We start from the raw sequence: 12,961 nt of genomic DNA on the forward strand, positions 1-12,961 counted from the left end.
GGGTGGCGACAGGGCGGATCAGCAGCTGCGCTCTATTTCCCGCAAATAGGGTACGCCAAGTTTTAGTATGAAAACTGTGCAGTCTTTTATGCATGAGGCCCCAGAACGGGATCTCCACCACAACCTGGCAGTAATAATGTGGCAAAAACAGGAATTTAAAGAACATATTTCATTAAAATGACAATAATTTCCATCTTTTTACCATGTCTCAGTAAGAAATAAAAAATCCAAAATCGCTATGGTTTAAAAAGTTTATTTAAAGTTAAGGACTTACCATGATGAGAACTGGAGCTTTTACTGGGTGCACTAGTGTGTCATTTCAGTGATTAGTCAGAGGAAGATGTTAGCATGTTAGTATGAACACATACAGATTGTGGGCAATGCCAACATGAAGGTTGTAGAAGCTGCTGGCCTTCTGACTGATGTGTTTAACGTGTGAGGAGAGAGGTGTGGAGAACCAGGATATCATCTGAACATGTGTAGCCATAAGAAAACCACTAATCGATGACGATAGTGGAGAAAAAGGCTTCAATTTGCAAGGAATCATAAAGATTGAAGGAAAATCATGTGGTCTGAGTTCAGATTGACCCTCTTCTAGAATCATTGGTACATCAGGGTAAGAAGAGAGGCAGATGAAGTGATGATCCATCATTCCTAGTGTCTACTGTAGCAGCCTGTGAAGGCAGCACTGGGCTCTGGAGTCACTGCACTTGGTCAGGTTCAGCTTCAGCAACATTGTGAGGTTGGCTGACTACCTGGAGATCAGGAATGCCCAGGTTGTTCCATCAGTGGCTTTTCTTTTCCCTGATGTCATGAGCATGTTCCAGGAAGGCAGTGGTTCAAGGAGCAGGACACATCAGAGTTCACACCTCAACTCAGTGAGAATCTCTGGGATGTGCTGGAGAAGGCTTTATATTGTGGTCAGATTCTTCCATCACCAATATAAGACCATGGTGAAAGATGAATGCAACACTAGATGGAAATAAATCTTGTGATGTTGCAGAAACTTATCAGAACAATACCACAGCGAATGTTGTCCCAAAAAATATAATTGTCAACTTTTGAGGGGGGGGGTTTGGACAAGGTGGGGGTTATTTGTGTTGTAGTGATTCTAAATTTGTCACTTATTGAGTATTTTATATGAACACATCTTGGCTGTAAAATGTGGTATTGTTGTTTTTTATATCCATCCTGATCCAGCTGCATGTTGTGTTCCAGGCTGCTGTATTTATGAAAAGCCCAGACAGTTTGGAGAATCGTCCTCTGAAAGTGAGGGAGATGATGACGACGAAGGCTGTGGAAGTGCTAACTGCATCCTGGGCCACGGCAGGAAAGGACATGGACAGAGGCCTGATGAAGGAACCAGAGCACCTCCAAGCTCTGGAGGGACACACAACCATTAACGTGCAACACAAAGTGTGTTTGGGAGGGTTCCATCTTACAAACTGCTCTGTTGTTTAAGTTTAGTTTCCTCACAGAGCTACAGACAAACTTGAAGTCAGAAAGTTCCAGCTGCTGGAGCACAGCTGCAACCTCTTTACTGCTGCTCTGCTCAAAAGCAGAGAGCATCTTGAGTGGCGCGTTACTATTAAATCATCTTTCCCTCAGCAGCTCAGTAGTTTGAGATGAGCTATTCATAAAATGAGCAGCTCATTTTATGAGTAGCTCAGAGTAATTAAATGTTTGATAATGGATTGTTTGTGTTTCTGCATGATTTCACTCTCTAAGACAAGATTCCTGAGACTTGCTCAGTTTAAACCAGTGTCAGCAGGAACAAAAGGCACACATCCAAAACTGTGGCTGCTGCATTTTCATTGCATGAATATACTGATAGAATGTTTTTTCTCTTTTCATTCCTTGTTAGATTCTCAATCCACTGCTTTTAAACATACATTAGCCTCAAATGTTGTTGGCTGTGTGGATATAAATTGAGATAATGAGATGAAAACTTGTTATTCTGGCAAACTTTTATGTAAAGCAGTTGTTCTGACTGTAATATGTTAGAAAACAGAGAACGTTCAATTGCTGTTCAGCACATTAATGCATGCAGTAATTTACTTTTAACTGATTAAACTGTTATAAAACCACAGTTGTGTGCAAAAATGTTTTTTTTTCAGAGATTTAGCAATTTTTAACACTTCTGGAAAGTTATAAGATAAGATCCATGCAGATCTAGAAACTCACTTTGTCATTTCAGCAAAATATTGAGCCATGCTGCATATCTCCAGCAGCTCAACGGACTTTCTGACTGTAAGGTGTCTGAAACAAACCATGGTGTGAGATGGATGGGCTGCAGGTCCCATTATACACTACTGACGGCATTGTAATTCTATTTATTTGCTGGTCTCAGTTTATGCTGTTTTTTTCTTGGGTTAATACATGCAGTCCATTATATTTTGATATGGATTTGCTTTACTATCTTTCCGCAAGTACGGGAAATTGAACAGACTGGACATACACAGACCTATAATATCGTGAGCAGTATTTACCGTTTCTCTCACTGAAAGCAATGACAGCTTCTGTTGTCTCCACCTAACATAAAAGCATACTACACATAATTAAAAGTCAGTTTTTAATCATTTATTTTTGGGTTTGTTTTAGAAAGAACTTTATATTTACCTACACATGCAGTTATTTTATATCTTCAGTTCATTTAAGTTCATAAGATGACAATGAGCAAAGTTGGTTTGCTTTCTTGCCCCTGGTCAAAACCATCTGTAGTGCTCTCCAAACAAGGCATGATCTAGTTGAGCAATATTTACTTGATTCATTTCTTATTAAAATAATATCTTTTGGACATTTGTCATAGCAGCAAGACCTGAGGGAAAAATGCATTCTGACTCAGATAAAGGTTGCTTTTTATTCCCATCCAACAACTGCATTGAAAAAACACACTTTCATTGGCATCAAGCAACTCATTGCAAGCTTAAATTTTGAACTGCAACTGAAGAACTTTCAGAAAATCAAAATAATGTTGGTAAGTTGGACTTAATCAGACCGGAACACTGGTCTTCCCATAACTGATGACAATCTATTTTTTTAGTTTTGCAATAATAAATAAAATTGTTTTTGGGAGAGAAAAATGTTAGAAAATATCATTTTCTTTTTGTATGTAAGCATATATTCCTGTGATTAAAAACTAATAAAAGCTACTGTTAATTCAGTTTTACCTACTGCCATATAACCTCTGCTTACAGAGCTACCAAATGCACACATCAGTTTTTATGTTTGTGTTTTATTTTTTATGTAAATCAGTTTTTATTAAACATGGCATAAGCTTTGTATTTGTGAAATTCTGAATTGTGATATGCATCAAACCAGAAATATCCAGGGAGTTTCTGAGCAGTTTTCATTTTTTCAACCCTAGTGCTTAATGTATGTCTTGATTTCAATTCTCAACTAGTGGTCATTATATTTCTAATAAAGTTCTAAAGGAATTTAATTTGAGCTCCAGTGCTCATGTTAGATTCTGTTGGGTGCAGGACGATTAATTGAATACTTATTTTTTTAGTCCAACTGCAGTTGAGGCCTTTAGTTGTGATTTTGGCTCAATTTCATCAGATGCAGATGAATGGAATCACTGAGACGAGCAGCTGATTGCTTTTGCTTACATTCTAATAACCATTCTTTGTAAGTTTTAGTTTGTTGATAATAGTTTACTAAACTTAGTGGCTCATCTCTTTCAAATATAAAAATGTTTTAAACTAGCATGAAGAAGGAAGGTCAAACCTAATTTAAATAATGAAAAATTCTAACTGTAAGGCCTGTCAGTAAGTAATCATTAAATTCATGTTGAATTTGGATTAAATCTGAGGAAAACTCATTGTGTCCACCAGTTTAACAGGATTTTAATTGAGCAGCGATTTGGAGGGGGAGTTTGGATGTTTACAAGTAATATAAAGAATGTGTGACCAGGAAGTATCTGTCATGTTTGTTTCACTTCTAAAATGACAAACTTGTAGGCTGCCATCAGAGTATTTCTCTACCACCAACAAGCAGTAGAGAAATACTCTGCACCTCTACACTCTATATGATGATAACACGAGATTGTGTTTTTAGTGCTGTGCTTTACAGATTTTCTGAGTTTTATTACTGTGACTTGAATAAACAAAGATCCTTCAATGAACTAGTGGAACTCTAGAACAGATTTCTGCATTCAGAACAGAAGGAAAGGTCTGACTGCTTCTTTGTTTCTCTGCTTTGACAAATGTCACAGCAGAGAATGACTGTCATTATCATTTTCCTCTTTGCACAGTTTGATATGTGAGGCTATGTCGGCTCATTTATATCACTTTCTGTACCATCTCTACAAACTGACTTCAGTACATACATCATTCTTGTACTGGTAACTCACCTTCCTGTATATCTTGTTAGTATAAAGAAGGAGATATAATGTGAAATCAAGTTTTGAGCTGTGATTAAAGTTACAACATATGTATCAACATGTTCCCTCTGGTATCATGACATAAGTAAAAGATCATTTTCAACTTATCCCAAAATGGTGTGAATCATGATGAACCATAATAAAATTGTTTCAGTCCTCTGACTTCTAGTATCAATGTTACAAAGCTTCTGCATAAGATAAAAATACAGCAGATAAAACTCTTTATAGAGGCACTTGCTTATTAAAACTAAAATAATCTCACAATCAATATGGCTTATGTGTTTACATTTTATCACGTTTATTCTTGGTTTAATACAAGTTCATTCCTGGATTGAAATAGTTCCATAGCATATACAGAAGTATTCACCTTTTCACTTACATTCAGCATAATTTCTGTTCGGTTTACAACATCATTGTACTATGAAAAGGAATTGGGAAGATCTTCTCACCTACACCTACATTCCATAAACCACCAGTTTTATGGAGGGACGTTCCAGTAGGCTTGCATTTTATCAACATGTTCATGCTATAAATGAACTACCTAATGTTCTGTACCATTTTGAGGCATTCCTGTTGTCAGCATTACAACATACAGTGAATACAAAGGGTCAACACACCTCTGTTCAAATGCCAGCTTTTCATGATGTAAAAAAATTACTGCAACTCAAATAATTTCACATTTTTCCACCTTTAATGTGGAAAAAGTACAAAGAAATAGATAAACAAACTGGAATCTTTCAAGGGGAAAACATAACATAAAAAAATAACCTGGTTGCATAAATACAGGCCCTGGTCATAAAATTAGAATATCAGAAAAAAGGTTGATTTATGTCAGTAATGCCATTCAAGAAGTGAAACTTCCATGTAATATTTATTCATTACACACTGACTGATATATTTCAAATGGTTTTTTTAATGATGATGATTAGAACTGACAACAAATGAAAACTCTTAATACAGCACCTTAGAAAATTAGAATATTTTGAAAAGGGGCATTATTGAAGGTACCTGGTCCCACATACCTAATTAGTTCAAAACACACGTAAATGCCCTTAAATGGCCTCAGTCTAGTTTTTTAGGTTATTGTGGGAATGACTGCTGATTTGACAGTTGTCCAAAAGACCTTGTGCCATTGACACCTGGCACAAAAGAGGGCAAGTCACAAAAGCTCATGGCTGGCTGCTCACAGAGCTCTGTGTCCAAGCACATTCATAGAGAAGTGAAGAGAAGGAAAAGATGTAGTCGGGGAAAATAACATGACAAGTAATCTGGATATGACCGCATCCTGGAGAGGATTGTGAAACAAAACCCATTTGAAAATGTGGGGAAGATTCACAAAGAGTGGACTGCAGCTGGAGTCGGTCCTTCAAGAACCACAAGACATGGGTTTCAGCTGTCACATTCCTTTTGTCAAGCCACTCTTAAACAACAGACTGGACTACTGCTGAATGATTCAAAGTTATGTTCTCTGATTAAAGTCAATTTTGCATTTCATTTGAAAATCAAGGTTCCTGAGTCTGGAGGAAGAGAGGAGAGGCACCGAATCCACGTTGCTTGAGGGCCAGTTAGTTTCCAGTCTGATGGTTTAGGGTGCCATGTCATCTGCTTGTGTTGGTCATGTGTTTTCTGAGGTCCAAGGTCAATTCAGCCATCTACCAGGAAGTTTTAGAACACTTCATGCTTCCTGCTGCTGACCAACTTTATGAAGATGCAGATTTAGTTTTCCAACAGAATTTGGCACGTACGTACAGTGCCAACGTTACCAGTACCTTGTTTAACAACCATGGCATCCCTGTTCTTAATTGGCCAGCAAACTCACCTGACCAAACCACATGGAAAATCTCTGAGGTATTGTGGAGAGGAAGTTTTTTTTCTGCAGTATGTAACTTTAAAAGCTATGAATTTGCTTTTTAAAAAAATGGTCTGAAATATATATTTTTTACACTTTGTGTATAATTTCAATAACAGATAATCAGAAACCAGAAAAGAAGGAAATCTAAAGAAAGATTGACTTTAATTACAAAGTATTCACATCTTTCATATGCAGATATTACAGAACAGCATAAAGCACATATTGTACTTCTCTAAGGTCCATCAGGTAACTTCACAGTGCAGCCTATAGTGAGGCCCTCCCTATAGTGATCCACACTTGCAAGGTGCGATGGTGCTGTAAAAAAGTTCCACAACCACAAGCAAACGTAAGAAAAAAAGGTTAGCATCGATAGACTCTTGGATGTTGTCTGTCCTAAAAGTATTGAAATAGTTGGGAGAAATTTAGGTGGAGAAAAGGCTACAATAGGCTTATCTGTGAGACAAATTTAAAGATTTACTTTAAATTTGCCTTCCAGTTTTACACAGGAACACTTACATTCACCTTTGGAATATTTATAGAAGATGAAAAATACACTTTCTATAAGCAGGCCTTTTTGTGATTAAAAAAAGTCCAATAGAAATTCAAGGTACAGTGTATAACTAATAGTTTGCTACCATACATTACAATAATTTAATCCAATTACTTTTGTGCTCAGGAAAATACTGAACACTAGTTTTTATTACCAACTTTATTGTGTATTATTGGCCCTGAAAACAATGACATATAAGTAATTTTCACTGGACAGGCTTCAATGTCTTGCAAGCATCAACATAGTTCCAAATAATTCCATATCTTCAGACAAAAAAAGTAAAAGTGCTGAGAGTAGAATCATGCAATAAAACCATATTATTTTATTAATTTCCATTTTGGTGCCTTTGAGTCAACATGAAGAATCAACAATACTTTAGTGTGCTGCTTGTTAGTTCAATAATTCTGAAAAAGACAAATGCATTACATTCAATAAAAACTGGTTTTGAGAGAACATGTGAAAATGAAACATTTAAGAACCAATACTTTAATATATTCAAAAATTAAGTTCAAGGCACCCTTTATAATGTTGAGAAGGCAGAATTTATTTCAGGTAAAGCCAGTTTCTCTGTAGCTTAGAAAACAATGTACCAATCATTTATCCCCACATTATCTATATTGTTATTATAATCCAAATATGTAATCAATGGAAAGTAAAAGACATATTTAGATTATATGAACAGTATGTTTTGGAATGTGTGTACTTGATGCTCCAAATGCCTCATAGGTTTTCAATTCCTGAATTAAAGTCTGATATTCACAACAGCAAAGGTACCTTAACACGAAACCGCAGTCCAACAAAATACATCACAAGAAAAAAAAACTAGATTGAAGTGTGTAGTGTTAAAGTTCCAATACCAAAGTGTGATAATAGGAAAAAATAAGATGTTCAAGACTAAGGCTCAAATGGATTGTTCCTCTTCTGTTAAACAGACTTTTAAAGCTGCAGTATGTAACTTTCATTTAAAAAAAAAAAAAACATTTTGCTTGTTAAAATGGAAAAAAGAAAAGTTGTACATGTCTTGACAGTACGAGACAGATAATCTGTGAAAGAACTGATCCCCCCACCTCCTTCCTGTACTATTTGCATATGAAGAAATGCACTGCTTTCATTAAAAAACAGAAAGAGGAGTCTCTTAGCACTGTCAACCATGCTTGTGTATGCGCAACTCAATGTGCAAATGGTGGAGAAACAACTTAGCATTAAAGAAAAACTGTTTATCTGCTGTCATTGGTGGCCATGCTAACAAGCCTTGGCAGGCTGTGCTCTTGAGTAGAAGATGTAGCAGAGAGTATTGCATGCACATGTGTGATTGACAGCACAGAGACCCTCCTCCAGGCTCTGATTGCTTGTTTCTGACAGAGTGGTTTTGGAAACACTGGAGAAGGCAGAGGAGCTTGATATTTTCAGATTGTCCGTCTCATACATACCGTCACCATGTCATGACAATTTCAACAAATATATGACATTTTTCATGAAAGTTACATACCTTAGATGCACCATTATATTTTTCAGTACTACAACTTGTAGTGAGACTAAATATGCAGTTAGTACTTCCCAAATTCACCTTCAGTAGATCCTCTGCTTAGCAATACTAAAATGTCTTAATTGTATGTCACTTGGGAGGGAAAGCAAGATTAATAAGAGACAAGGTGATGATTTAAATTTGGAGTGTATGTTGTGCGTCTTATGAATTTTTCCTGTTAATTTGTTTCAATTTCAAATCTTACAGCTGGTTCATCACAGTGGCTCTTAACAGTCTACAAACCTGTTACATCAGCAGGGTTTTGTGATGTAGAGTGAGATGATGATAAATCACTTCAAACATTCTCCATCTTTAGCTTAAGCCATAATTTGCAGAGGGGACAAAGGATTTAACGGTGCAAAGAAAAAGATGGAACAAACAACTTCTGCAACTGGGTTATTGCACCTTTCATACTTTTCCTTTTAACACATTTGTTTATTGTCCACTGGAACTGTGCAGAACATTTTATGTGTTACAATATTTAAATGATTTACCATGATCATATTTTTCACATCACAATAATGGGTATTTTAATCAGAGGAAGTAGACTTTTGAGAGCCACTGAATACAATGAGAAAAGTAATAGACAACAAATTAAATGTAAATACCAGTACAGCCACCAAGTCCTGGCTACTTGACATACAGTAACGTTCTCCTCAACACTCATATATACCCAGCATTCTCAGCATTTACAGTTGTACAATAAACATTCACGGTGATGACTAGATGTTTGCAGAATACAGACTCTATTTAAGGCAAAACAAAGAGAAACAACTTCTCCAAACTAAATCAGAGTGAACTATGATTATAACTAATGAATTTAGTGGTATACACAATCTGTCAGTGTCTGTGGAGTCAAACATTTGGAGAAAGGCTGAAGCAGCTGAATTCCTTTATCATCTGTGGAAAAGACAAATTTCATGGATGAAAACACAATTAGTCTGCAGCAGAGTCCAGAAGAGTTCAAGAAAGGTATAAAGGTNTTGTTTAACAACCATGGCATCCCTGTTCTTAATTGGCCAGCAAACTCACCTGACCAAACCACATGGAAAATCTCTGAGGTATTGTGGAGAGGAAGTTTTTTTTCTGCAGTATGTAACTTTAAAAGCTATGAATTTGCTTTTTAAAAAAATGGTCTGAAATATATATTTTTTACACTTTGTGTATAATTTCAATAACAGATAATCAGAAACCAGAAAAGAAGGAAATCTAAAGAAAGATTGACTTTAATTACAAAGTATTCACATCTTTCATATGCAGATATTACAGAACAGCATAAAGCACATATTGTACTTCTCTAAGGTCCATCAGGTAACTTCACAGTGCAGCCTATAGTGAGGCCCTCCCTATAGTGATCCACACTTGCAAGGTGCGATGGTGCTGTAAAAAAGTTCCACAACCACAAGCAAACGTAAGAAAAAAAGGTTAGCATCGATAGACTCTTGGATGTTGTCTGTCCTAAAAGTATTGAAATAGTTGGGAGAAATTTAGGTGGAGAAAAGGCTACAATAGGCTTATCTGTGAGACAAATTTAAAGATTTACTTTAAATTTGCCTTCCAGTTTTACACAGGAACACTTACATTCACCTTTGGAATATTTATAGAAGATGAAAAATACACTTTCTATAAGCAGGCCTTTTTGTGATTAAAAAAAGTCCAATAGAAATTCAAGGTACAGTGTATAACTAATAGTTTGCTACCATACATTACAATAATTTAATCCAATTACTTTTGTGCTCAGGAAAATACTGAACACTAGTTTTTATTACCAACTTTATTGTGTATTATTGGCCCTGAAAACAATGACATATAAGTAATTTTCACTGGACAGGCTTCAATGTCTTGCAAGCATCAACATAGTTCCAAATAATTCCATATCTTCAGACAAAAAAAGTAAAAGTGCTGAGAGTAGAATCATGCAATAAAACCATATTATTTTATTAATTTCCATTTTGGTGCCTTTGAGTCAACATGAAGAATCAACAATACTTTAGTGTGCTGCTTGTTAGTTCAATAATTCTGAAAAAGACAAATGCATTACATTCAATAAAAACTGGTTTTGAGAGAACATGTGAAAATGAAACATTTAAGAACCAATACTTTAATATATTCAAAAATTAAGTTCAAGGCACCCTTTATAATGTTGAGAAGGCAGAATTTATTTCAGGTAAAGCCAGTTTCTCTGTAGCTTAGAAAACAATGTACCAATCATTTATCCCCACATTATCTATATTGTTATTATAATCCAAATATGTAATCAATGGAAAGTAAAAGACATATTTAGATTATATGAACAGTATGTTTTGGAATGTGTGTACTTGATGCTCCAAATGCCTCATAGGTTTTCAATTCCTGAATTAAAGTCTGATATTCACAACAGCAAAGGTACCTTAACACGAAACCGCAGTCCAACAAAATACATCACAAGAAAAAAAAACTAGATTGAAGTGTGTAGTGTTAAAGTTCCAATACCAAAGTGTGATAATAGGAAAAAATAAGATGTTCAAGACTAAGGCTCAAATGGATTGTTCCTCTTCTGTTAAACAGACTTTTAAAGCTGCAGTATGTAACTTTCATTTAAAAAAAAAAAAAACATTTTGCTTGTTAAAATGGAAAAAAGAAAAGTTGTACATGTCTTGACAGTACGAGACAGATAATCTGTGAAAGAACTGATCCCCCCACCTCCTTCCTGTACTATTTGCATATGAAGAAATGCACTGCTTTCATTAAAAAACAGAAAGAGGAGTCTCTTAGCACTGTCAACCATGCTTGTGTATGCGCAACTCAATGTGCAAATGGTGGAGAAACAACTTAGCATTAAAGAAAAACTGTTTATCTGCTGTCATTGGTGGCCATGCTAACAAGCCTTGGCAGGCTGTGCTCTTGAGTAGAAGATGTAGCAGAGAGTATTGCATGCACATGTGTGATTGACAGCACAGAGACCCTCCTCCAGGCTCTGATTGCTTGTTTCTGACAGAGTGGTTTTGGAAACACTGGAGAAGGCAGAGGAGCTTGATATTTTCAGATTGTCCGTCTCATACATACCGTCACCATGTCATGACAATTTCAACAAATATATGACATTTTTCATGAAAGTTACATACCTTAGATGCACCATTATATTTTTCAGTACTACAACTTGTAGTGAGACTAAATATGCAGTTAGTACTTCCCAAATTCACCTTCAGTAGATCCTCTGCTTAGCAATACTAAAATGTCTTAATTGTATGTCACTTGGGAGGGAAAGCAAGATTAATAAGAGACAAGGTGATGATTTAAATTTGGAGTGTATGTTGTGCGTCTTATGAATTTTTCCTGTTAATTTGTTTCAATTTCAAATCTTACAGCTGGTTCATCACAGTGGCTCTTAACAGTCTACAAACCTGTTACATCAGCAGGGTTTTGTGATGTAGAGTGAGATGATGATAAATCACTTCAAACATTCTCCATCTTTAGCTTAAGCCATAATTTGCAGAGGGGACAAAGGATTTAACGGTGCAAAGAAAAAGATGGAACAAACAACTTCTGCAACTGGGTTATTGCACCTTTCATACTTTTCCTTTTAACACATTTGTTTATTGTCCACTGGAACTGTGCAGAACATTTTATGTGTTACAATATTTAAATGATTTACCATGATCATATTTTTCACATCACAATAATGGGTATTTTAATCAGAGGAAGTAGACTTTTGAGAGCCACTGAATACAATGAGAAAAGTAATAGACAACAAATTAAATGTAAATACCAGTACAGCCACCAAGTCCTGGCTACTTGACATACAGTAACGTTCTCCTCAACACTCATATATACCCAGCATTCTCAGCATTTACAGTTGTACAATAAACATTCACGGTGATGACTAGATGTTTGCAGAATACAGACTCTATTTAAGGCAAAACAAAGAGAAACAACTTCTCCAAACTAAATCAGAGTGAACTATGATTATAACTAATGAATTTAGTGGTATACACAATCTGTCAGTGTCTGTGGAGTCAAACATTTGGAGAAAGGCTGAAGCAGCTGAATTCCTTTATCATCTGTGGAAAAGACAAATTTCATGGATGAAAACACAATTAGTCTGCAGCAGAGTCCAGAAGAGTTCAAGAAAGGTATAAAGGTGAACATCCTTTTCAGCATTTAAATCAGGAAACCTAAACTGATTACAACCGCTGACACACTTCAATTCTCTACATATTTATTTGTTGCTTTTGGTACATTAAATAAATCAACAAATGAATCTACCAGTGCTTTGTAGAGTCCGGGTTTAAAAATAGCTTCCCTAATTAGAACCATACCACGTGGTTACAGCTAAAAGACAATAAATTGAAGGACTGTAGATATTATATAAATCTATAAGGATTTTAGAAGCTGAAGTTTAGAAAACTTCTGTTTTAATAAAGGTTTATTTGGCTGGTCCTTTGTTGTTTAGACCAACTGTTACTAAAATGACCACTTTTCTGTAAACCCTACATCTCTATTGGATATTCTCATATCCAACTCTTTAAATTATTGATAGACTGTCAATTGTTCTTTATCGAGGGAAAGCATAAGATAAATATAAATTATGTTTAACATTTCCACAGATGTTTGTAAAGTGGTGCATGAATGTACTATGGTAAGCAACTTGATTTTTACTTTGTTCAACGT

General features: G+C 35.6%; 1 protein-coding gene across 1 annotated transcript in view; it reads left to right on the forward strand.

The window, feature by feature from the left end:
* ppp1r11 (protein phosphatase 1, regulatory (inhibitor) subunit 11) overlaps positions 1-3,830 on the forward strand; it is a 23,663-nt gene extending 19,833 nt beyond the window's left edge. The window contains exon 3 of the mRNA XM_015024581.1: positions 1,219-3,830. Coding sequence (XP_014880067.1) covers positions 1,219-1,403 — 185 coding nt within the window. The 3' untranslated portion in view covers positions 1,404-3,830. The remainder of the gene's footprint in view (positions 1-1,218) is intronic.
* The last annotated feature ends 9,131 nt before the right edge of the window (positions 3,831-12,961 follow it).

This window comes from Poecilia latipinna, unplaced genomic scaffold, assembly GCF_001443285.1.
Source record: "Poecilia latipinna isolate Pla-1442-1.1 unplaced genomic scaffold, P_latipinna-1.0 Scaffold3722, whole genome shotgun sequence".
Taxonomy (NCBI): domain Eukaryota; kingdom Metazoa; phylum Chordata; class Actinopteri; order Cyprinodontiformes; family Poeciliidae; genus Poecilia; species Poecilia latipinna.